Raw genomic sequence first — 26,293 nt, forward strand, 5'->3', positions numbered from 1 at the left:
GTGACAAAATCGATTACATTTTTCTGGCATAATGAGCAGATTTTTGTCAACACATATCATAAATATGTTTTTAAGAAAAAAAACTTTCTTCAACAACATTTATTAATTACCTGATAGAAACATTGACTACTTTAAACTGAATGGTGTGCAATGATAAAGGTAAGTACACATAAATTGCATGTTGTTTCACAATTGTTCAAACTTTAGGGCTTGAACTTCCGTTTCTTCGAACGCCTGGAATGCTCAGCGGCAGGGAGGTCTCTCTTCAGAGTCCACAGGTCAACAACAAATTTGTTGTCTGAGTTTTTTCAGCTGATTTAGGACGAATCTGATGCACTGAATCCAAAAATCACATTGGTTTTGCTCAATCAGGTCAAGTTTTTGAGCTATGGCCACGTGTCATTTTCTACGTTTTTGTTCACATATACGCACGTGTGGAGCATTTTAGAAGAATACAACAAAAATTTGTATTTCTTAAGATGACAAATACTGAAGGATGTACAGTGGAAAGTTTCCAGTTAGGACACTTATCTCGTAGCTATTGCACTGCATTAAGAAACTTTCTACTTTAGTCGACTATACAATACCCACATGCACCAATTTATGACTAATTTCTACCTTTTGTTTTGCAGATGAATGAGATGACTTCAGCCAGAAGATTTTTTGTTGTATTCTTCTAAAAGGCTCCACACGTGCATATATGTGAACAAAATGACACGTGGCCATAGCTCAGAAACTTGACCTGATTGAGCAAAACCAATGTGATTTTTGGATTCAGCGCTTCAGATTCGTCCTAAATCAGCTGAAAAAACTCAGACAACAAATTTGTTGTTCACCTGTGTTATTATTACTTTTAATCTTGGAATAATTTTAAGAAATGCAATGCAAGTCAATGTTGAAACAACACTCGCTTTCCTGGGAGAAAAGACAACAGGGAGGTTTTATATGACATAAGATTCACGTCAAGCTGAACGAACGTTTTTTTCCTCTTGGTTTCTGCATTCAAATGATGTCATCAATGTTCCACATTGTACCTGGAAGAGCAACAACACATTTCAATGCCATTAACATGTCTGTAATAATTTCACGTGTTGCATAGCGACACGCAACGGCTGCTGGGAGTTTGGAGTCGGCTTTGACAAATGGCAAGAGCAGGCAGTGGATCAGTCGACTCCGGGGCGGTCGAACTTATCGCTCCGGCAGCAGACTTCATCACAGCCACTGGGCTTGTCCACACGCCTGACGCCTGTGGGCTCTTTTTAGACTTCCTGCGGAAAATCTTGCTCCATTCTTTTCACTGCTTAATCTTTTTTTCCCACATCCTACAAGTTGTAGTTCTCGGGCCAAAAGTGTGAGTAAATTTTATATCAGCTGAATGCTCCGCTGCGAGCATAATAGGCAAAACTAAATATCAGGATCAGATAATCATTAATGTCGATCACAGAATCATGTCATTGCACGAATTCAAATGCTAAGCTGAAGGACGCCACTGCGGCACATTAATTAAGCACATTGCCTCACAGCAAGAATGTCGAAGTTGGGATTTGCATCGGGTTGACTCGGACTTCTCCCACATTGTGCTCAATTGAACCCTGGAAATTGCCCACAGGTTTGAATGTGGCTGCTCGTGTGCCACTTGTGTGATTAACTGGTCATCAGTCCAGCTTGGAACCCGTGTCCCGCCGTTAGGCTACCTTCCATTTTTCAAAAGTTCAAGTAGGGACAACAATGTCATAAAACAACATTTGCGAACCAAGTGAATGGACTCTCGGCATTTTCAGCATTTTGGGGGTAAGGTTACATGCTGTGTTGTTTGGCTTTTAGGACATTTTTCATCTCAACACGAATTTTTGTTGCCACAAGCGCTCCTGATCTATGTTCAGAAGCAAACTTGTTACACACACACCAATGAGACATCACGGTGGAGGGTTGGGATGGGTGTATGGGCGTACAAGTTTCGAGAACAGGGACAGGCAAAATGTCCCCCACAACCGGAAATAAACTTAAAGCAAGATCCAGTGCTCGCTCTTTGTTGCCAAATGTGAAAGATGCATGTCATATCAAGATGTCCCACGCACACTGACATCAATCCACTGACAGCTTCTGGCGAGGCGGGCTGCTGTCTGAATAGAAGTGAATATATCGTGCGCGCAAATCTTCAAACGGCCGCAGCCCACTCGCTGCTATCTGTAGGATTCAGCTTGAAAGATTGTTGGCTGGCTGCACTCCACCATCTGGATTTTAAGATGACGCTGGCCCGAAGGGACCTTTAATGATCAGATGATATGCGTAACGTAGATTGCGAGGTGGCACACTGTCAAGTACCTTTCGCTCTCAGCGCCTGCTATTATCATAGTGGTAACCGTCAATCTCTGTTTTGTTTTCATTCACTTGAAAATTAAGTGAAAGGCTGCAAAGACTATTCATGCCAGAAATAAAAAGCCACTTTCAAAGCCTCGCTGTTACGATGCCTTTCTCTCTCTCTCGCCTATCCAACTTTGACTTTCGGCATGATCCAAGAGTTTCATGTCATTTAGTCATTGCCTTGGGGTATTCTTGTTTGCAACTATATTCCGTTAGACAGGTAGCATATGCTTGCTATGTTAAATAAATACCAAATTGTCACCGACGTGAGCCATCTGGCCTCATTTGCAAGCAGTTGTTATCTGGCTTCAAATACCAAATCAAATGAAAAACAATGTCTCCAGCTTCTGTTGCCATGGTGTTACCTCTTCGGCAATAATTGTTCATAGGCATTATTGGCAAGATTGCCATGCGGAAATCTGGAGGCAGGCAAAGCGAAGTCAGAGGAAGCGAGGCAGAACTACAAATATAAGATTTTACTTATAGATTTACAATCACTGGAACAGCAGGAATAAGCTCAAATAAGACAGTGAACAGACTTGGCAAGCAAAATGATGACCAAATGGAATCTTACAGAGAGTGCAAGGAAATGAATACTCAAACAGACCAGGCACGCCCTGACCAGATGAGTGGAAGAGGCGAATTAAGATGATAAGTCAACGTTGTTAGGAACATTACGGGCCAGGTGTGACGTCGCGGACCATAAGAAGGAGTCAGCTGTCGCCGGGCCATCGGCGGCCAATTAAACGGAATCAAAGCGTGCAATTTGATGTTTCACCTTCATGGGGCGCTGGACTTACGACGGCCTCTGGAGGCTGCAAGTGGAAAGGTGGTTAAGGGGAGTCAATCAAAACTAGCCAAATTGAATACTGGAACTGAGATGCTAATTGGTTCACTTTCTGAGGGATGCTTAGCGGCCAGTGATGGCGATGGCTCGGTTGACAGCAGGTCTAAACATTGCAGTGAGTATTTTTAATTGCTCTTTTTGTCCTGGTCTTGGGGACTCTGCTCCCACTTAGCAAGCAACCGGCGTGCACAAGAATCAGGCTCGCCTCAGGGAGAACACACGAAAAGAGTGGTGGTTGCAAACTGAGAAGCATTTAAATGTCTCACAAAGCATCCAAAATGTGTCAAATGCAAAGAGAGAAAAGTCAGCGCCTCAGCTCGGACCAAGTGGAGGAGTTGCTGCTCTTCTTACTTGTGCTTCTTAAGTGGACATAACTCGCTTTCACTCAGTGTCTTTTCTGGTAACTTGTTTGGAATGCTTTCATTTGTTTTATTATTGTTATTTTGGAGAATTTCACTAGTCATTGACATTATGACAATACCATGCAATCATTTTGAAAAGTGCAATTGCACATCCACTAAGTAAATGGCAGTGGCACTATATTTATTTATTTTTTACATTTGAGCTGTTCGAATAAATCTGAATACATATTGTTGTTTGAAAAAGCTGAAACTGTAGAGCGTCTCTCTGCTGGTGTCATGGAAGCATCTGTTTTGGCGAGGGATAAAAATGTAAACCTTCTTGCCCAACCCCTGGAATTTCATTGAAGTCCTCCGGTGACAATTTTGCACTCTATTAACCAGAATGACCCAGAAACCAAGTGGGGGGGTGCTTATTCATCTCACTATGCAGCATGCTGAAAATTCTTGAAAGCACACTTAGTAAATTACGATTGGCCAAAAGTGTGGAGGAGAAACCATTTTTTTTCTTCTGCACAGAGCACCAAAGCAAAAGGCAAGTGTCAGAGCTAGTAATGGTCACAAAAACCTTGAAATCTATTTGATATTCCTTCATGCTGAAGAAATACACCAAAGTGCGATGTGGAGAGCTGATATTCCTGTGCAGAGGTTCCCCACTGTCGAGTCGGTGAACCTGTGCAGTTGCTGGCCCTCCATCATGCAAACGCGGGCCTCTGGGAACGGCTGAACGGCCAAATGTCTCGGATGAAATATGATCTGAATGCATACGCTGAAATGGGAAATATCACATTATGGTCGTGCAGTGTATTTCTCCGTGCCCCCAAGATAGAGGGCTTCGTTATGTGCCAGCGTTGATGCATCGCAGAGAATTTCAATGTTTAGCATGTTTTCAATCCTTTCCTTCACCATGACACGGCACACAATTTTGCTGTCCCCACGTTTGATGCTATATAAAGTATGTCAAGTCAAGAGTGTGACTGGCCATATCTGGCCGCATTTCTCCTTTTAGGTTACAATAAATAGTACTGTGTGTTTCCTGTGTTTGTTGGGATTTGGCTCATTTTTAAAAAAAAGGAATGTTGTCGTCAACATTAGGCGGGGAGAAAGATACTTAGAATGTAATAGGTCCATTTGGAGGAGGATTACATTGGCAACAGTTTGCCATTACTTCCACTTTGATGAGAAGATCAGCATGAGGGTCACACCATAGCCTTTGAAGATCTTCTCAAGGCAAGCATTTCTCCCGACACTGAGCAGATTCATAACATAAAAGCATGTGGTCAAAGTGGTCAATGCCAGGGAGGTTGCCGTTATTTTATGGGAGATGGGCTCCAGTTCACATGCATAAGTATGAATACCCAACCAACCACCTGTTTGCGTTGATGGGAAAATGAAACTTCAAATTGTCTTTTTTTACTCCTTAAGATGGCACTCTCTGTTCAATATTGGGCTGAAAGCATCTGACTTTCACCAAACCCATTATTGAAATCGACAGTGCCATCTAGAAAAGTAAAAAAAAAATACAACTGGTTCGCGAAGCATATTTGAAGCTTCATCTCCCAATCACTACTTTCAAATAATTAGATGGCCATTTTGTGATCTGCATTCTGTCAAAGGCATTTGTCCAAAATCAGGTTTGATAGCTCTAAGTTGTATTTTGTAGTCAACATAATATTATACACGAGCAAACTATCACTGTATGCATATTTAGAAGAAACTGCATGTATGTACTATGTGTGAAAGTTTAGGTGTTGGTGTAGACACATTTGGAATAGACCAGACATCTTGTCTAAAAAAACAAAAAGTAATAAAAAGTCATAGAAATGCAATTTCCAGCAGCCTTTAAATGGCCTCTCCCGGGTTCTTCAGATGGAGCCGATGCAATAACAAATGCCGTTATTAATGTTTTATTGCCCAACGTTTCAAACTGTTCATTCCGTTAACATTTGCACTTGACTATGTCGTTCATTTCCGGAAAAGAAACGCTTTAAGCACCTTTCGTTTCATTTCCAATGCGATAAATCTGTGACGGGGTGGGTTCCCTTACTGTATCAAAGCGCCGTTTTTGGTGCTGTGCATTTATGTGCTTTCATCACAAGCGAGCGCCTGAGGGCAACCATCACGACAATACAAGACAAAAACATGTCTGCCATCCTCGCTCTCCACCGCGTGAGTCACTGAGAAATAAAAAGCCAAGTTAACATTGAGAGTGGCAGGATTAAATACACCCCAAAGAGTGCGCCACCAAAACGACTCCTTGCTTTGTGGGTTGCTTTTATGGTTATTTGCTGTTTGTTGTTTTCATGAAAGATGGGGGCAGAGGATTGTTCTATTGTGCAGCGCTGGAAGGCGTTTTACTCCAATGACAGATCTTTGTTGTTGCTTCTCTGCTGCTCTGTGGTGGTAACAACGAAGTGGTACATGACATTTCTTCTTGACTTGAGCAGGACACACAACAAAAGCAAAATGTGCTTTAGAATGCTTGGCCAAGTTTGGCCAAAAGATCAAGAAATTTTGTAAACGGTTCTAATACACATATTTTGCTTATCTCACAGAGACTGCAATCATCGACCTGCCGATTTATGAAAATCAAACAACTGTGTCAATATTTGCATGTGGGCTACTTTGATTCACGAAGACAGAAGGGGAAAACGGCACACTAAGAGCCAAGGCAGCATTTCTGGGGAGTTCAGCAAATCACTCTCTGCCTATCAGTGGGTGATCTAACTGCTGTGACCAGATTACATGGGGGAGCCCATGAGGCCCATTTTTAATTACTTTGCTGATTGGAAAAATAAGAGCCCTCTAACAAGTTCTGCCAATCACGCATGCACTGTTTTCCAAAGTGATTATCCTGAGAAATGGCCAGGCGTTTTTGTGTTATTACGAAAATTACAGTCGCTGCTGAATAAATAAATAACGGCCAACGTATTTTCACAGCAATTGCCGCAAAGAAAACAATGTTCACATGTCAAGCCAGCCTACTCACAAACATGAGTCCCAGCTTCGGACGCAACATGTGTTGATGGGAAACATGTAATTGGGTTTTTCCTCTTGTGTGTGCAAGCTGACAAACAGGATAAGGCAAGCATTGTGTGTGCATTCTGTTTGCAGCCAATGCCGTGCAAAGCTAAGCCAGCCAATCCACTTCAATGAAACAAAACGTGATTGTTTGCGTTTCCCTCATTCTCATCGCAATCCTTACGAATGATTCCGCTCCGTTGGTCGGAGCTGCTCGCCCACCTTGATAGCAAAGCTGGTTTATGGAGGAATTCAACCTGCTGGCGTATTGCCGTTCGCTTCTATTTGCCACATTCTGCAAGGAGCATGTGGAGGTAAGTGTGAAGTAAAGTCTCACCTGGAGTGTTGCATTTTGAGAAGCAACACAGCGGCATTTAAGATCAATGTGACTCTATTGCAAGCGGCGTCTGGATGGAGGGCATGTCCTTAATAGCATGCCTGAAACAATCAGCTGCAAATAGGCCATCCGTCAAATATCTGCTAATATTACAGTGTTGGTCTTTGAAAGCCCATCTACATTTAGTACCATTAGTTAAATGGCTCATCAGACCCTTGACATTCACCAATTGGTTTATGCCACCGTTACACGAATTGACGTGATGTTCTCAGTCGGACCTAAATGGAAGCAACAGAGTGATTCATTCATCCATTAATTTTCAACCATTGAGGGTGGCCAGCCAATCTGGGTAATTTGGGATGAACAGCGGGATACACCCTGGCATCGGCATCAGTTAATTACAGGACCCTATTATTATTATTTTAAGCTATATTTAAGCTTTTTCAAGCGGTCAATGTTGAGATCTTTGTAGCTGTTGTATTTTGTTTATAGCGTTTCCAATTCATTTATGCACATTCAACTTGTTTATCATCGCACACAGCTGATCAGGTAGAACACACATTAATGAGTAGATGATTAGAATAGCATCATGGTACCATTAGGAGAAGAGTTGCCAAATTGCACTTTTCCACCGCCCGTACATTTTGTACCCATTAAGCTGTTTGCAAATGAGCTCAAAATAATAGCAGCATCCATTATAAATCCCTAATCAAGACAATTGCACTCACCTAATCCACACCTTTGGTATAAAACAGGGGTGGGCAATTCCGGTCCTCGAGGGCCGGTGTCCTGCATGTTTTATATAGGTCTCCCTGCTGCAACACACCTGATTCAAATGATCAGGATTGTTATCCAGCTTCTTCAGACCTTGCTAATTATCTGGGGGGCAATAAAAAAATTAAAAAAATAAAAATAAATAAAAATTAAAAATAAATAAAGAAGTAAATTTATATATATATTCCTAGTCTAACATCATAATAGACCTTAATATTTAGATTAGTCCTGTCTATTTTCCCCTCAGTTTGTTTGTGTGTGTGTGCTGACCGAAATGGAACATCAAAACTTATCTTGTGACCTAAAAAAAAGTGTGGATGCAGAATAGGACACTTGGAGTATGGAAAGAGGTGATTAGTGTTTGAGCTGGAGAGAAGACATAATGAGGGGATGACTGCTCAAGTCTGTTGTGAAGTCCAACAATCTGAAAATTCAAGGTTACTGTTTTTTTTTACTGAAATTATGAATAATGATGCTCGTATCACATTGCCATAAAAGCTTCACATCTTGAAGTAACTATAGTAAGAGTGTCTGATGTCAAATTAGCTTTTAGCATGACAAAGCAAAATATGCAAACTGTCTTAAACGAGCAGAAGAACCTGGATTAAAAAAAGCACAATTGCTTAGTAGTCAATAGTCTTACTTTTGACATTAATTCATAATTCTCATTGCATTTGAGAATCAAGGTGGCGTGGACGGATGGACATGTCTGAAATCTGTTTATTTGTTCAGATATAAGTTGTTTATTTATGGAGGAGAAGATTAAATCACCCACTCGAGTGTCAAGAAGAGCAGGATGACACATCCATCAAAAATCTTCTTGAATGCTGCTTGGAGTGTGTGTCCTTATATTTCTAATTCACACAGTTTAGACACACATTGATTATGCAGCTCCCCACCACATCTTCGATACACAACGTCTCATCGCTTCAAAAATGACACTGTGTTGTATATATGAAAATGTGCATGTGTTCAAGGACTAAAGTTGCAGACATGTCAGAAGAAAGAAGCGCAATTGCACAGCTAGCCACCTGCACACCTTCCTGTTTGCATTCACAGTTGCCCCATCACAGATGGGCAGTCCAACCTCCAGAGCTGTAAAAGTCTAAGGTCACGGAGCATTATGGAGCTTTTAACATTAACGACCACAGATGCAGCACGTGGGGGAAGGCAAGCGAAATCAAGTAAGAAAAGACGGGGAGAATGAAAAGTAAAAAGCCAAATAAAATAAGAACAGGCAATAACAGAGACACAGCTCCCCACAGTGGAGTTGAATTGCACAGCCAATACAATGCAAAAAAGGGGGGGGGTGCATTTTAAATAATAAAATAACCACACAGCCTGATTCAATCTTCTATCCCGCTTTCTCACTGCAAATGTGCTACATGTATTTGAACACTGAACCCAATGTCATGCTCAGTATTATGCAATCCAAACGTGCAATTGGAGCCATCATTACACAATAAGAGACCTTTCCCCCAAAAAGACACATTTTGCACATTTTTTCATGTCACACAAAATAATTCATGGTGAGGGTGGCGCATGTGAAGAGGGCATGCCATGTGTACATCCAAATGTAATGTCATTAGAAAAATAGAGAATAGGCCAGCAGGCAGCCTCGGAAAGGTAACAGAGTGTGTCGGGGTCATGCTCCATCGCAATCCGGAGGGCAGAATGTGAAATAGAGACAAGGTGACTAACATTGATTCAAAATAAAGATTCCAAATCAATTCTTGTGTCCTTCTCATCCAAGTTAATTACAGTGTTTCCAGTCATTATATCATTATATTGACCCCTTTGGATTCTTCAGTCTTTTTCCCTGCTATGCCTGACTGAACAGTAAATGGGGAGCATTTATGCTTCACTTTAAAAGTATTGCAACAGTGAAATCAAATCTTTTATTTTTGCTGTAATCCTCAAACGATTAATTTAAAAAAAATCACACAAAAATCCATAAAAAAATCTTGCAAAAAAAGTGCAAAATACAAGAAAAATCACACCAAAATCCACACAAAAATTCCACATAAAAAAAAAAACATTGAAAATCCTCATTAAAAAATCCCACAAAAATCAACAAAAAAAAATCCCACAATAAATCCACAAAAAAAAATCACACAGAAATGAATAAAAGGCTTCTGCTGTGAATGGATAACATAAAGGCTACTGAACTGTATTTCGTTTTGTAATCGGGTGGCAAAGAGACAGCAAGCTTACATTTGCCAGCGATTTGTCATGAGCTCATAGAGTGAGGATCTCCAGTCGGGCTAATTACACATGCAAATCCCAGCCAGCTAGCCAACCAGTCACGGCGGTGCTTTATGACACCTGGTCTTGTTTTGCAGGCAGCCTAGACATGTGTCCCGCTGAGAACTTGCAAATCAAGACAGAAGTGAGGCTGGGAGGACAGGGAAGTGCACTGAGCTGTCAGCATCGTCTCTGGCCTCCGTTTGCTAGCTAGCCACTTCTCTTCGCCTGCCATCGCAGAGCTGCCATTTGTGCTCCCATCAGTCATTTTCACGGCCTCATCCCTCTTTGCCTTTTCTCTGTTTGTTGGCTGCCAACAGCCCCCACACATCACCCCCCACCTCTGACTGATAATTGAGCATCTGCTTCCTGACGTTATGGGCTGTCTGTGGAGAGTTTGACGCTGCAGGTATTCATGAACGGGGGTCACGTGGTCTCCTGTTGGCAGAGCAGCAGCAGGCACTTGTGTGAAACCCTTGCAATTGCACCCAACTCGGATTCAGATTTCATGGCTCGCGTTTTACTTGCCCGCGAGCATAAAGCAATCTCCTAAACAAGAAATATATGATGATACGTCTATTACTTGGGCTTGTCAAGTGTGTGTAATTGGGATTGTGGTGGGCGCTGGCAAAACTCACACGTGGAGTACAGAGATAAGCCGGCTAAAGTAAAAGCCAATTCATCCTCATAATTCTTTTTTATGCAGGCAAACTCATTTGTTAGTAGCAAGCATACCGACAATGGCAAGAAATTAAAACAAAACTCTTAACGGTCGGAATGTAGAGCAAAACTTGATCTCTCACTTCGCGTCTCCCTGAATTGATTCTTGACTTGCATATTTTAGCGCTGTAAAAAGTAAATGACACATCAAGCTGTAAGTAGATGTACGGTTTACTAAAAAAAAAATACAACCACCTGATGAAATAAAATGGAGTAATGTTTGACTTGGCCTACATTCTGTCGTGCTCTTTGGAAGAAACTGACTCGAGTCTTGCTCAGCTCGAATCTTTTTGGCTAAGATTAAAATAAAACACAGAAACAAAGTAAGGAGGATGTGTTTTGTGGCTGCTTGTCTCTTTGTGGGGTCTCTTTGAGCACTTCTGCCACAATCTGTGAAGTTGTTTTTGAAGGTTTCTCCCTCCGCGCTCTCGCAGTTTGCCTGCGGCCGTATTTCCCTTCCTTCATCGCCCCCTACGACAATAGCAAGAAAAAAGATCAAAAAGAAATGCGAGACGTCTTTGTGCTGTGTTTTCAATCGAAAAATGCGCTGCTCCATTAGAAGTCTTTGTCCCTTGTTCTGCGAGACTTTTTGATGCGGTCTCAAAACAACACAGTCAAAGCGACACTTAATTTTAGAATCTGGAAACTATCAAATTCATTATAGGAAAAAATAGCACGTCAGGTATTCCCTTTGAACATTTTCTCCAATTGTGAATTTTCCGTTGGATTCCAGATATATTTTGCCTCGTGCTTTATTAAAACCATATTTAAGCGGCAGATATTCGATTTGTCCTTTGTATCGATACACTCGGCTGATTCCGGCCAGCGCTTCTCCGCTTCCTGATGGCTTCCACCTAAGCAGGTTGCAGGCCCGCCCGCCCGCCTTTTGACAAAGACCGACGGGAGAGTTTGCTCCATTTGCTTTTTTTTCTTCTTCTTCCCCTCCCTCTGCGCTCTTCCCCATTTCTCATTACAGTCTTTAAATCAATGCGGTTGCGCTGTAATATTTCAGCTCTTTGGCCCCTTGACCGAGACGACCCGTTCTCTAAATGATGGATTGTCTTGCATCGTGGCATTTTGATGACATTCAAAATAAATATTGACATCTCACGGGATTATAAAGCGTCAACACTGTTATGACACTAGCCGCGAGTCCGCGGGGCACTCAGCGGCCTCTTAATCTTATGCCTTGTCTCACTTGTTTCATTTTTTTGCCATTGGGTGCAAACTCGTACGCTTCTGTTGACATTTGTTTGAGTGATAAACGTCCGCAGTGACGGACTGACGGATCATTCGCCCTCCTCTGCAAATTAGGTTCAGGGTTTGAATTTGCCTTAGGGTTTCAATCTCGGGTTGCAAAGTAGGGTCCAAACCAGGGTTGGGCTTTCCAAGTAGGATTTCAATCGAGGTTAGGCAAGGTGAGGCGACAAGGGAGGGAGGGGTGGACGGACACCGACTGGGAGGGAGCGCTCGCAGGCAGGCAGGCAGGCAGGCAGGCAGGCAGGCAGGCAGGCAGGCAGGCAGGCAGGCAGGCAGGCAGCAAAGCACAAGCGCTAACGTGAGTAGCAGAATTGTCAATGTGCAGTGATACCACAAGAGGGAAACAAAGTTCCATTGTTGGCAAATATACACTCGTAGCTTGAAATCATGATCAGGGGGGTATTCCAAAAAGAAGGTTCAACATATTGAGTCTATCCCTGAACTCTGAGTTGGCTTACATTGAGATGGGAGACTCAGAGTATTCGGTTCGAGAACAGCTGATCTGAGTTAGTTCAATGAACTCTGAGTATGTTAACCTGGAATTACGCACGTGCACAACCACTATAAAAAGCCAGCATCAGTAGAGCCCCGATACCACGAGTCACCATAACAACTGAGGAAAAACAGTTCACCACAATGGAGTTGGAGGTCCTTATGTAGGCCTATGACGAGTACGCACGTATTCTTCGCCACAAATCTAATACGGCTGCAGCAGCGAAGGAGAGAGAGACGTCACGGGAGGAAATTTCTGCCTGAGTCAATGCTTAAGTTTGAATGTACTATTCCATTGATGTAATATTTAACCATAAGATGTTAGCATAGCGTATAGTTATGAATTTAAGTAACAAATGAAATCAGATTTTCAGTTAGGTGTAATCCAACAGGAGAAAAAGGGACACAGAAGCGGCTCTAAATGAAACATAAAAAAATTAGTCAAAAAGGTATGTAATGTTTTGCTAGGGTGTGATTGCACCTCATTTTGATTTAGATATTTAAAATGGACTTAGACTATTAAACAAAGTCAATATTAATTTAAACTAAAATATTAATTTGGTGGCTACTTAGAATAATTTAATTATAACAATTTAATAATTTCCTCTGTTAATTCAGTGGCTACTTGAAACAATTTAATAATAACAATTTAATAATTACCTCAGTTAATTATACACTTCGTGGATTAACACTTGTCACAATATGCATTTATTTTTATACCTATGGTAGTCATTTAAAATGTGATGCTGTAGTCTACACCAACATTCATTAAAATTCTATTTTAAAACAAACATTGAGTTCTGCTCAGCCAACAGATAAAGGTAATGCTCTGCCTCCCCGATATTATAAAGAAAACGGCATTTGCAAAAAAAACATAGTGCTATGCATAAAGTTTGCTCTGACGTGAGTGCTCATCCGCGGTGTGTGAGGTTGGAAATACTATCTAGCCCAGGGGTCACCAACACGTTGCCCGCGGGCACCAGGTCGCCCGTGAGGACCGCATGAGTCGCCCGCAGGACTGTTCTAAAATTAACTCAAATAACGGTACTTATCAGTGAGCTGCATCTATTTATTTTACAGTCAAACCTCGGGTTTTGAACGTCCTGGTTCTCGAACAAATCAAAATTCGAACAAAAAATTCGAGATTTTTTTGCTTCAGTTGTCGAACAAAATTCGGAGGTCGAACCTCGCGAGATGAGCCGGGAGGACCTGATAAAACCTGACCGCGTGGCCCGGATGCCGACTGACTCCGTTGTTATTGTATCTTCGTTACTTTGAGGATTGTATTAACCCCTAATCATTCCTCCAAAGAAAGCAAGTGGCAGCAGTAAAGCCATCCTAAAACACAAAGACGCTCTTAAAGCAATGCGACAGTGAGCGTCCGGCGCCCTGCGGTTGCGCGATTGGACCAAATGAAGCTTCCCGCGCACTGAGGTCCACTTAAATTTTGGAAAGTACATCAGGACTTTAAAAATATTTTCTAAATTTCAGTGACGGCTCTGTCACAATAATGCGACCAGCACGGTGCAGTTGCGCGGTCGGCGACGCGCTACGGTTGCGCGTTCGGCGGTGCGCTGCGGTTGCGCGATCGGACAAAATTAAGCTCCGTGCACACTCAGGTCCACTTAAATTTTGGATAGTACATCAGAACTTTAACAATATTTTCTGAATTTCAGCGACGGCTCTGTCACAATAATGCGACCAGCGCGGTGCAGTTGCGCGGTGGGCGACACGCTACGGTTGCGCGTTCGGCGGTGCGCTGCAGTTGCGCGATCGGACAAATATGCGCAAATGAAAAAATGCTTTAAAAAGGCGGGTTTTTTTTGTCTTGAAACGGATTAATTTATTTCCCTTTATTTGTAATGGGAAAACAGATTCGGAATTCGACCGATTCGCTTTTTGAACCGCCTTCTGGAACGGATTGTGGTCAAAAACCAAGGTTTGACTGTATTTTTGCTATTCTTGTTAAAATCACACTTACATGTGAACTGGAAATGACAATAATAGCACATAGTGAAAGCCAAATTGAGCAAATTGGCTATTTCAGAAGTCTGTCAAACTGGTAGCCCTTTGCCTTAATCAGTACCCAGGAAGTAGCTCTCGGTTTAAGAAAGGTTGGTGAACCCTGATCTAGCCGAAGAAGTTTTTTTTTTTTTTCAAAGTCACACTCACACACATGCACATTGTCAAATGTGTGAATCGAATTCGTGACGCCTGCACACAAGACAGGCAAGTGTACCACTACACCATCAGCCATACCAGAAGGTTATTGAGATAAATTATACTGTTCGAAGAAATCAGTAGCGTTCAAAAAGATATTCTTCTAGAAATGATAAAACATCTAATTTGTGTCGGAAGATTCTCTCATGACGTAAAGCGTTTCGAATTACTACAGCTTCGATGTCGATCGGATTTTGAATGAACGGCCAATCCATGATTAACTGCTGTCTTTGTGTGGGAGGAGACAGGTAGAAACTCTGGGTCTCTTATAGTAAACCTGCCAGCGAGCAGGTTACGTTCACAGAGCAAATTACCGCAGTAACTGACCCAGAGTTTAATTTACCTCTCTTTTTGGAATGGATAACTCAGAGATCCCCCCCATCTCAGGATTAACTTACTCAGAGTTTTCACATAACTCGCTTTATGGAATACCCCTCAGCTCTGTTGACACACCACTATTGCAGCTACTGTGTGCAGAGGGCTCTTTTTTAACCACGCCCACTTAATTAACAGGTGTTTTTACTTAGACCAAGGGTGTCAAACTCCTTATTTTCGCGGGCCGCATTGTAGTCATAGCTCCTTTCGGAGGGCCATTATGACTGTCAACCCAAATAAATGTATGAGCACCTCATATTATATACCAGCGGTGTCAAACATTTTTTTTTCGCGGGCCGCATTGTAGTCATAGTTTCTTTCGGAGGGCCATTATGACTGTCAACCCGAATAGATGTATGAGCACCTCATTTTATATACAGTAAAAGGTACAAAACAAACTGACAGATAACTCGTTTTCAAATCAGATGAGTAAAAACTGGTCAAATATTTAAGATATTATTAAAAGTGAAGACAATTTGCAATTCTAGTAATGACACACGAATTTGATGCACAATTTGTCTTTGCGGGCCACACAAAATGATGTGGCGGGCTGTATCTGACCCCCAGGCCTTGAGTTTGACACCTGTGTTATATACAGTAAAAGCTACATAACAAACTGACAAATAACTCGTTTTCGAATCAGACGAGGAAAAACTGGTCAAATATTAAAAAAAAAAAAGATATTATTAAAAGTGAAGACAATTTGCAACTCTAGTAATGACACGAATTTGATGCACAATTTGTCTTCGCGAGCCACATAAAATGATGTGTCTGGCCCCCCGAGTCATACCAAGAAATCAATCAATACAACAGAATAGAAACAATATATCATTGAGAGCATAACTCAACATACTTCATTATGAGACGGCACAATTCATTCTCCACGTTCAACAAAACAAATTCAAAATAATCAGCTCACACATTGACCTTTTTAGCATGCCAAAATGTCTGTGGCAAACAAAATGAGGGTAAGGTGAAGGTTTTACCCCACTATCTCGACCAACTTTCATTGATGAAAGAAAAATAGAATGTTGAAATCAATCAATTTATTGGTAGGAACCTGTGAGAAGTTCTAATTACTACTCAGGGTCCCGCCTACCCCAAAATAGCCGTACATTGATACTTCAGTTGGGGGGATTTCAGAATGCATGCAGATTCAATGATGACTCAAAATGGAAGTATGGCTGCTTTGTGTGTCTTCCGTGGCATTTAAGTGGCTGCTGAGCAATCGAGAGTGTCTTCTCGGAGAAGCCCCCACGCATCCACAACATGAATGAAGATACCAACAAAACTGGAATTTACAGCTATGAGTCAAAGATTACAGACCGTGAGAGTCTGCCCGTCGACGGCCGCTTCTCTGCAGGCACGTCCAAGCATGTGCGAGCAGGCCCTTCACGTAAGCGCCGTCACACCTTCTTCTTGCTGTCCCACCTTTCGTGTTAGCTTAAAGGCAAACACGGGAGCAGTCTGCGTCTGAATACCAGAACTTGATCGGGCAGAAATGTCACAATTCACAAATCCGTTTTTTTCCAAGCTTGGTCTCTTTAAGATAACGGATCTGATCAAACATGTCAAACGGACCAGAAGGTAAGGCGGCAACTGTGTGATTGAGAACGCTTTGCGAAGGTTAAGCGACCTCACGACAAGCCTTAGAATCAAAACAAAAATATTTGTGGACTCTTTTTGTGTTGTTGTTTTTGTTTACAGCCCACTGAATGACATCAAATGCCATCCGAGTCTTGAAGACTTACTCCAGAATAAAGGTATCGTTCGAGGGGATCTGCTTGTTTTTGTTTTTCCTTACCCACTTTTTCTGTCCTATTGTATTCTTTCTTTGGCCACAGTGTACTTAGCAGCCTTCCACTCCTATCTGCAATCTGAGTTCAGTGATGAAAACATCGAGTTCTGGCTAACATGCGAGAACTTTCGGGCAAATGCCTCCCAAGACAACCTCCGGTGGAAAGCCAGAGGGATTTACCAGGAGTTCATCCAGCCTACAGCCTGTAAAGAGGTGCGTCGGTCACCCACATTGGTTGTCGGAAGACGACATGTTCCGTAGTTAATCCTCGTCCCTTTCAGATCAATGTGGACCAACACATTCGTGAAAAGATCAAGGAAACCTTGGACCAGCCCAGTCCAACATGCTTCGACGAGGCCCAGAAGCATGTTTACCTTCTCATGGAGAGAGACTCCTGCCGGAGATTCCTGCAGTCCGAGGTTTACCTGAGACTGAAGCAGAAATCCAGAAGCAGGTGGTACATTTAGACTCGGACCAAAGAAAGTAAAGTTGGAATTTTGTTGATTTGCTTTGCGGGCTGGTGAAAGAGAGAGGTAGAAGTCAGTCAATAGTAGGTTGATGCCGCTAAGTTGAAAAAAAAAGTGTTTTTCAGTCCAATTATGTTGGGAGACATTGCCGTATGTGCAGAATAAACAACAGGGCTGAACTCCTGATGGAGCTAAATATGAAGGGAACCTGGCAAGTGAATAAAAGTTGACAGTAAGTGAAAGAAATGTCAATCTTGTCAAAAAGGCGTGATCATTGTGCACATTATTTTAGTTGTCATGACGGATCTGAAAGGATTTATCTGGTTCACATTATTTGGGCCAACATCCCCCAAAAAGGCGTTTCAACAGGGGTGTGTAAATTTTATCCATCCACTCGACATGACGACAACAGTTTTGAAGCAGCACTGTATTTATCTTCCCGACTGACAAAGTGGAAGCATGCTGATGGACATTAGTCAGTGGAGAAAAGTTTCCACATGTCAGCCGGCAAGTATCTCCTGTTTTCAGCCCGTCCCATGTCTGATAGTATGTCATCTAATTAGAAGCCGAGTTTGCGCCGCACACCAGCGAGCGCGTGGAGGAAAGTGGAAAAAGGTAACCCCCGCAGTAAGCCTTCATCCTCCTCTGCTCTCCAAACGGCCTCATTCAACAAAATTGTGCCTTAAAAAGGAGTCGGGAGGCAGCTAATAATACCTCGGGGCCTTAAAACGACACCGGTGGAGTCATCAGACCACCTGATGCGGAACAGATCAGCTGGAATCCGCTGCCTTGTTAGGGGAATCATCTCATCGCACTCCAACAGGAGACAAACGCGAGTGCACGCTCGGGCCGTGACTAAAACCTGTGTGTTTACAATTTAAAATCATATTTAGACTGGAATAAAAGATGTTGTTCACTCTCTTGATTGCCTTGGATTGCCTCACAAAAGAACATCCTTGGCTGTGAACTGGCGTGCGTGCATCCTACGAGGGAAATTAGTAGCGACAATTTTTCTTATGATGACATCAACAAATTCAATATAGCAGGGTTATTAGCAAGCTAAAACTAGTTGCATTAGCTGCTGTCAACACACTGATTGATAATACTGTGACGTTTAAAATAAACACACAACGTCACAGCAATTTATATAACTCCGACTGTGGATAAGCACAACAATTTTGAGGACGGTAAATTCGGTTATGACAGCGAAGGCGTTGGGTTGTTCCTGATAAATGGCAAAGGTCTCACGTCTCCCACATGACATTGCACCATCTTCCTCACACACAATCTGTCTCTTTTCTCGTCACCCCAGCGGTTACCATGGCAGCAAAAAGGAAGTGAGTTCCGTCAGTGGTGCCTAATTGGGGAACTTCATCACCGTCTCAAGTGCAAAAGTCCACTTCACGCACAAGAACATCACATTTAAAGAGACAGGAACGAATTGGCGCCGCGCATGAAGGAACAACTTTTTAGTTTGGAGTGTCGGTTGTCAGTTGGTAACGCCTGAGTTCTTATCACCGTGTTTGGGCAAAAGGAAGGAGCCCCACGTGAGAGAGGCAGAGCTGAGCTGTGGGCCAGATTTGGGAGCAGCTAGCCTGGACAAAGGATGGATTTCACACGTTTTTTCCGTCTTGTGCTGCTGGAAGTTTTAATCACCTCCCCAAATCTTTTCCATTGCGTTACCTGCTTTTCGCTCACAAATCTGTCTCCACCTCTACGTGTGAACCGTTGTCAGATACCTCCAAAATGGCCACCGACCAGATGAATGCAAATACACGTCTTCGACTCTTATGTCAATCCAGACAAATTAAGCAAAACAAACAATGTTCTGTCCACACTACAGTTTGCCTTTTCATGATTAACTCGTCATAGACGAACTTTCTTGGGTGTTGCTTAACATTAGTGTTGCATTCAAGTGCTCTTCTGTTTTGGGACTTCTCCTTTTCATTTGAACTAATGGTCAGTTTTAGGCAAAAGGAGGTGAAAAGAACGCCAAAGAGAGGGGCGTAACATGCCTTCTACGAGGAATAACAGCAAAAGCCGGCGGCGGCCCGCAAAGGTCACAATTTGCCTATCGCAGTCACCGTTTTGGTCATTTGCATCTATTGTACAGACTAAAAAGAATGTCAACACAGTTTGGCCTGTCGGGAAAGGGATGGCAGGGGTAGGGGTGAGAAAAGATAGATAATAAAAGAATAAGAAGGCATACGCTGCAACTGAGTCCAACATCAAGAGGAGGAAGCAACACAGTCAAGTGCGGCTTGCTGTTCTTTGCGAGCCAGAAGGGGGAGGAGGAGGAAGGGACGCTTCCTCTTCAGGCTGCTGATGTATCCCAGAAGCCCCTGCCCACAGCAGCAGGAGACCTCGATATAAAAGGCAGCCGGCTCAGGCTCGGGCAAGTGTTTCTCAGCCGCGGCATGACCCGGACCGGGAGCCGGAGAAGTTGGACTTAACAAAACAATGCCAAGCCTAATTGTCCAAGCACCTGCACAGCACCACTTCATCATGGACAGAGATGACAGGAAGCGCAACAAGAACATGTGAGTCAAACAAACAATCGTCATTTGACACGTTAACCTCGTTGACTTTTTGTCCAGTGTCAGCAAGGAGATCTCGCGCCTGAAAATAAATCCTGATTTCCATTCTTATAACAACATGCCTGACATTCTTGGGCAGATTGACTTGAAATGAATTTGACTCCAGTCAATCTTGTCTTGATGTTGTTCTTCTATCCGCACAGCGGAAAGAACTTCATGTGCCGACTCCAGTGCATGTTCTCGCACTCATCCGGTTCTGAGAGGTAAGGGGACTTATTGAGTGTTTTGCAGATTTCAGTTTGAAAATAGCTGGCCTGCTCTTTTCATTTCCATCTATGGTCCTATGGAAGGATTCAGGCCATGTTTGCTTTGGCACAGCGGGCTCAGCGACATGTCGCATCACCAACATGTCGGCGGCTCCGGTTCTTGATTTGCCCCCAAATTTGGGAATTTTTTTTAATCTGCTTGCGTAACAGAATTTGTCTTCTCTCTCAGCAGGCTGACTTTAGAAGATACCCAGCAATGGTCCCAGTCTTTGGAACGCCTTCTGGATTCCAAATGTAAGTCGGGGAAAATAGCCAGATTTTTGAGACAACGTGAAGCGAAATGTCATTTGGGTCCGCTGTGTGTTTTTCATGGGCCCCCGCAGACGGCTTAGCGGCGTTTCGCAACTTTTTGAAATCTGAATACAGCGATGAGAATATCGAGTTCTGGCTCACCTGTGAGGACTACAAGAAGATTAAGTCGTCATTTCGAATGGCGTCCAAAGCCAAGAAAATTTATGAACAATTTATCAAAGCGGAATCTCCCAAAGAGGTAATTTTAAACATCCATGTGTAGTTTGTATTTGAAATACATCTTTTGTGACACTAGTCCTGAAACTTTCCTGACAAGTCTCATCCACACTTGCTAACACGCGACGGCCACGCGCTTGCTAACTTGCCCCTCATCTGCCTCGTTCCAGATCAACATTGATTATCACACTCGAGAGCAGATCAAACGAAGCGTCAAAAGCGCCACCGTGCACTGTTTCGATGATGCTCAGAAGATGGTTTACGGGCTGATGGAAAGAGACTCGTACCCGCGGTTCCTGCGCTCGGACATTTACAGAACTCTGCTGGAAAACCTTTCGGCCGACGCCACAAAGGGATGAAAGCGAAAGCGCACCAACGGACATCCAACTCATGACTGGAAAGCTGGACACTCTTCAGCAGGGAGGATTGGTTTTGTCGGATGGTCGATAAGACAAAAACGGAAAAGGCCAAGAAGTCGTCACTGGGCCTTCCACTTTGGATTTCCACACTGAGCACTGTGCACCTGTCAAATGTGAAAGGACTCAAGAAAACCCGCCACCACTCCTGAAGAAAATTAAAATGACGGGATGCAACTGAGTTGTTGCAGCTTTTGGCAAACATAGAAACTCTGAACGACTGACACCTGCTCTGATCAATGAGCTGACAACACATGCACACGCACGCACGCGAATACAACAGACCAGACCTCAACAGCCCGTCTTTGCAGAGTTGCTTCCTTTGTGATAAACGATAAAGATTGCAACGTAAGAATCACACTCACTTCAATATATGCGTTTTGGAAGACGGTGATACTATGCTGTCATCATTTTTCAAGTGTTTATTCATACATTCATTGACAATGGGAGGCAGGCCATTGTTGCGCTTCACCGAACATTACAGCTCCGATGGGGAGTGAAGGCAACGTTAAGCTTCAAATTTGCCTCATGAATCAGTCTTTAAGTGATACTGTCTGTTCTACATTGGGATGAAAGTATACTGACTTTTCCTGAAGCCTTTGAGGTCATCCAACAGTGCCATCTAGAGGAATAAAAAAAAACTGGCTCATGATGCAAAGTTGAGAATTTATTTCTCCATCTCTACCCATTATGGTTAAGACGTATTCTTCAAAAGACATACTCATAAATAACTCACGTATGTCCTTATTTTGAGGTCCATCAACATTTGCCCAGTTTGTCCTTTTGCACTTATGTAGTTTAAGTCAGACTATGCAATTGTTGCACGTCTCCATTTCTGTGACATTTTAACTGACTTTTGAGTGGCATCCGAATTTTTTTTTTCTTTTTTTGTGAGTGACTTTCCTCTACGTGACGACCGGCCATAATAGAAGTCGACCGTTCCCTTTTGCAGCACAGAAATGTCAATGCTTGATTTCATGTATGGACATTGCATGTTGCACTCTTAAAAATCTACACCCAGTTCAAAGCATGATGTTGAAACGCTTACAATTTAAAATATAAAGTATTTTAGGTATAAGTTAAACATGATGTTATTTATTGTTAATTCACACAATAACGTAGTGCGTTGCTGTTGTTGAAGTGCTTTTTTTATGTTAATGATTACAAATAGATGAAATGATTAAATTATTTCAATTGCCATCTTTATCAAAATGAAGTCAATCATGTTAAACCTTTTGTTTGTCTGCTATCATTTATTATTGCCATGGATGTGTGTACCTTCCGACACTCCCACGGCCCAAACAGGGCGAGGACACAATTCTAATTAAATGTGTCAATTAATGCCAACACTGCAAAATAATTCCTGGGTGTGCCCGTTCAGTGCATGTGTCACATGTTTAAAGCCATGTCATGTTGGATAGTTGCTAGCAAAACTTTATATTCCATTTTTCTCATTTAGTAAGATTTATTTTTAACCGTGCAGAAAAAAATCCAACTAAAATAGTACAGTGAAGCATTGGAATACTCATAGTTGTCCATAAATGTCCATTATTACTGTGCTGGGCCCAGGGATGGTGCTAGAGGGCGGGACTACAGCCCTGTCAGTAATCTGCACGGCCACAGTTAAATCCCTCCAGCATTTGATTTGATATTCCAAAATATACATGTTCATTATTATCTCAGCCAATACGCCGTGCATCGGTCAAGCCCCCTGAAGCGCCGGGACAGAAATAATCCTGCAGCCGTCCCTGGCTGGGAAAAGTAATTTTTGTTGCTCAGCCAATCATGAATCATAATATTCAAATCCATGGTCTCTAATTGCTTGTTCTGTTCAGGTTGACACGCCGCTGGACATTTCGGCATGACTACACACTGGAGCGGTCGTCAGCCTTTCACGATGTAGAGACAGATGAGCATTCGCATTGTCAGGACGGCGGAAGTCAGGCCGGGCTGTCCGCATGGGTCAAGCCAGGTGAAGGTTGCGCAAGCCGAAAATGAAATGATCATAGCAGAACGTGCTTAGCTCATCAGTCAGCGGCTGTTTCTGGTATGTGCGGCAAAGGGCAAATTGTTTTTTCTGCTGGCATCTCATAGATCAGAAGCTGACAATGAGCCTGGCATGGAAATATGGGCAAGGTGTGTGCGCCACCTCTTGCAGTTGAATCATGCTTCCGTTTTTATTCTTTGGCTTTCATCCATATTCCTAAACGTGCATTTACTTCATAGGCTCTAAATTGCTATTTGGTGTAAACGTGAGTTTGAAAGGTTGCCCTGGCAACCCGTCTCTGTAAACAGTAGCTGCAGCAAGTTCATGACACCACTCGAGCGAGACACCCTTGAGAGTCATTCAAACAATGTCGCCTCAAGGCATTTTGCTGAAGGTATGTGCTAATTGCGCAATAGCCAACATTTTATACCATACATACTTCGTTTACTCGTCCGAGAGATATTGTTTTCAACTACTCCAACTCCTAATCTCTGTTTCAATCATTTTGATCCTCACGGTGAAATAATACTTTTCTAGTATAAGTATACTAAAATGCAATGACTTCTAAAATGACATTAATTCCAAAAGCAAACTAACTGTGAAGCCCCCGCAACGGATGGATGGCCTCGGTCCGGTTGTCAAAGCACCTGAGACCCGAAAGCCATCCCACATCCGTCCGCAGCGACCTGGATCATCTCAAAGACATGCAAGGCATGCGTACAAGTATCAATTCTCCCTGTCGAACGACATTTGGATGAGCGTCTTGTATAACATCGGTTGTACTTGTGAGGTGCCAAAGTTCTTGGAAGGTTACAAGTTTAGGGTAGATAAACGAGTCTTGCTACAATCTACCTCACTCTATTCGTCAGCCGCTGTTGAGTGGGAGCGGTTCCTAGTTGCTAATCTTCCGAAGACATTGGGCCTCTCTCACTGCTTTGCAAAATCTGATCTTCCGTTTTCCTGTGTGGAGTCTGCCCCAACTTGCGTGGCTTTTCTCCCGGCTTCAAGTTCAGGGCGAATCATAAGTCAGCTGGTACCGTACGACCTGCAATTCAGACATGTGGAACTGCGCCAACACACACAACATCAATTGCGATTGAAGCTTTAGCTTTAGCATTAGCTGCTGTGTCCATGAAAGGCCAAATAACACTGCCGAGCCTCTCGTTGATGCTCACGTGTGACTCATTTTGATAATTGATGACCATAAAAGGATGTTCACATTAAATGGCACTGCCTATTTTGGAAGACTAATCAAAAGAGTGCGTGCTTAGTCATTTGGAGCATGCTGTACGAATGTTACAAAGGCGGTGACTGCAGTGAAAGTAGAGTAGTGGCAACAGAATCCCGTCGGTGTGGCAAAAATTGCAGAATCTGGTTTGGTGGCAACTGATGAGGAATTCACATAAAGCACATCTGATCGCTGCAGCACACATTTTTGTGTACAAGTGTCGGAACAATGAGGCCAATGTCCACATTTTGGCTCTGGAGGAAAAATATGTGGCCTTTGACGTCAAAAGATGGAAATGAGACGAGGGATCAACGTCTCAATAACTTTTATTTGAACTGAGCCAAAGTTCTGCAAAAGGAGACTGAGGGCTCGCAGTTTCCACATTAGACAAAAACATAATCTGTAAGTTTTGCTACGTCAATTATGTTTGGAAACATCAATTCACTGTTTCTAATGTTTGTGCATCTGGTCACCTTTCAGTCACGGTTTTGGTTTGGAATGAATCTATTTAAAGGTAGGAACGAAAACAATGAGCGCAAGTGAACACAACGTCTGCAGACATTGCTGGGAACCTCCTTTTCTTCTGCGTCAGACTCCAAGCTTGTTCCTTAGTGGAAACTTGGCTCTGCTCAGTGTCCACTTGCAAACAAACGAGCGCTGCACATCATAATAAACAGATGAAGTCAGCGCTGTGTTTTCGCTCTGCACGGCTCCAACTGCTGCAACGCAACAGGTGGTGCAGACACAGGGTAGCATCGATGGCGTGTCTTGTCCCGACAATAACACTTTGTTCTCTCTTTTCATCCCTCCGGGATGTGATGTTGAACGTGCAGTACATTTTACTGGAAATATAGGTACACTAGTTCAGAACAGGATAACGATGAATAATTTTTCATTTTAGTGTTTCACGTTTACATGTTCTATACACACATGCATATTTTCATAAAAAAGAATGTTTTGCTATGTGCTGTTTTGACAGTTTCTCAGCAAACTGCAGTTGAATGTCACAAACATCTACAAACCGGATTCGGTTGAAGTTGGGAAATTGTGTAAAATGTAAAGAAAACCAAAATACATCCATCCATCCATCCATTTTCTGAACCGCTTAGTCCCCACAAGGGTCGCGGGCGTGCTGGAGCCTATCCCAGCCGTCATCGGGCAGTAGGCGGGGGACACTCTGAACTGGTTGCCAGCCAATCGCAGGGCACACAGAGACAGACAACCATTCGCACCCACACTCACACCTAGGGACAATTTGGAGTCTTCAATCGGCCTACCAAGCATGTTTTTGGAATGTGGGAAAAAAACGGAGTGCCCGGAGAAAACCCACGTGGGCCCGGGGAGAACATGCAAACTCCACACGGGGAGGGCCGGAGGTGGAATCGAACCCGCACCCTACTAACTGTGAGGCGGACGTGCTACCCAGTGCACCGAGCCACCAACCAAAATACAATGATTTGAAAATCCTTCTCAACCCCTCTTCAATTGAATACACGCCAAAGAGAACATATTTAATGTTCAAACTGATAAACTTAATCGTTTTTTGGCTAATAATAATTAACTTCGAATTTCATGGCTACAACACTTCCAGTAGAAGTTGGGAAAAGTGGCAAAAAATACAGAGAAAGCTGAGAAAAGCTCATCAAACACCTATTTGGAATATCCCACATGTGATCAGGCTAATTGGGTACCATGATTGGGTATAAGAGGAGCCTTCCCAAACATGCTCAGTCATTCACAAGCAAGGATGGGGCGAGGTTCACCACTGAGTCCACAACTGCATGAGAAAATAGTTGAACAGTTTAAGAACAACATTTCTCAAAGCAAAATTGCAAGGAATTTAGGGTTTTCAACATCTACGGTCCATAATATCATCAAAAGGTTCAGAGAATCTGGTGAAATCACTGCACGTAAGCGCCACGGCCGGAAATCACAACTGGGTGACCGTGACCTTCGATCCCTCAGATGGCACTTCCTTAAAAACCAACATGAGTGTGTAAAGGATATCACCAAATGGGCTCAGGAAAACTTCAGAAAACCACTGTCAGTAAAT

General features: G+C 42.9%; 2 protein-coding genes and 1 long non-coding RNA gene across 4 annotated transcripts; 2 read left to right on the forward strand and 1 right to left on the reverse strand.

The window, feature by feature from the left end:
- Positions 1-3,699: 3,699 nt before the first annotated feature.
- Positions 3,700-7,801, reverse strand: LOC148388171 (uncharacterized). Its single transcript, XR_015862283.1, has 2 exons — positions 7,657-7,801; positions 3,700-4,339 (listed from the first exon to the last, which is right to left on the reverse strand). It is a non-coding gene; the product is annotated as an uncharacterized LOC148388171 (long non-coding RNA).
- On the forward strand, positions 6,764-17,530 carry LOC148388172 (regulator of G protein signaling 21-like). The gene is made up of 5 exons (XM_088394975.1): positions 6,764-6,905; positions 16,228-16,600; positions 16,721-16,776; positions 16,858-17,024; positions 17,093-17,530. The coding sequence occupies exons 2-5, from the start codon at positions 16,515-16,517 to the stop codon at positions 17,276-17,278; spliced, it is 495 nt and encodes a 164-aa protein (XP_088251101.1). The 5' UTR covers positions 6,764-6,905; positions 16,228-16,514; the 3' UTR covers positions 17,279-17,530.
- A 2,086-nt stretch (positions 17,531-19,616) lies between these two features.
- On the forward strand, positions 19,617-22,316 carry LOC148388173 (regulator of G protein signaling 21-like). 2 transcript variants are annotated; one of them, XM_088394792.1, is made up of 5 exons: positions 19,617-19,818; positions 20,019-20,078; positions 20,314-20,375; positions 20,465-20,631; positions 20,780-22,316. In XM_088394792.1, the coding sequence occupies exons 1-5, from the start codon at positions 19,739-19,741 to the stop codon at positions 20,966-20,968; spliced, it is 558 nt and encodes a 185-aa protein (XP_088250918.1). In that variant the 5' UTR covers positions 19,617-19,738; the 3' UTR covers positions 20,969-22,316. The 2 variants fall into 2 exon arrangements, with proteins under 2 accessions (XP_088250918.1, XP_088250917.1); XM_088394791.1 differs by having other exon boundaries at positions 19,619-19,818; positions 20,311-20,375; positions 20,780-22,315.
- Positions 22,317-26,293: the final 3,977 nt, after the last annotated feature.

This window comes from Syngnathus floridae, chromosome 13 (genome assembly GCF_059516105.1).
Source record: "Syngnathus floridae isolate MCC-2025c chromosome 13, RoL_Sflo_1.0, whole genome shotgun sequence".
NCBI lineage: Eukaryota > Metazoa > Chordata > Actinopteri > Syngnathiformes > Syngnathidae > Syngnathus > Syngnathus floridae.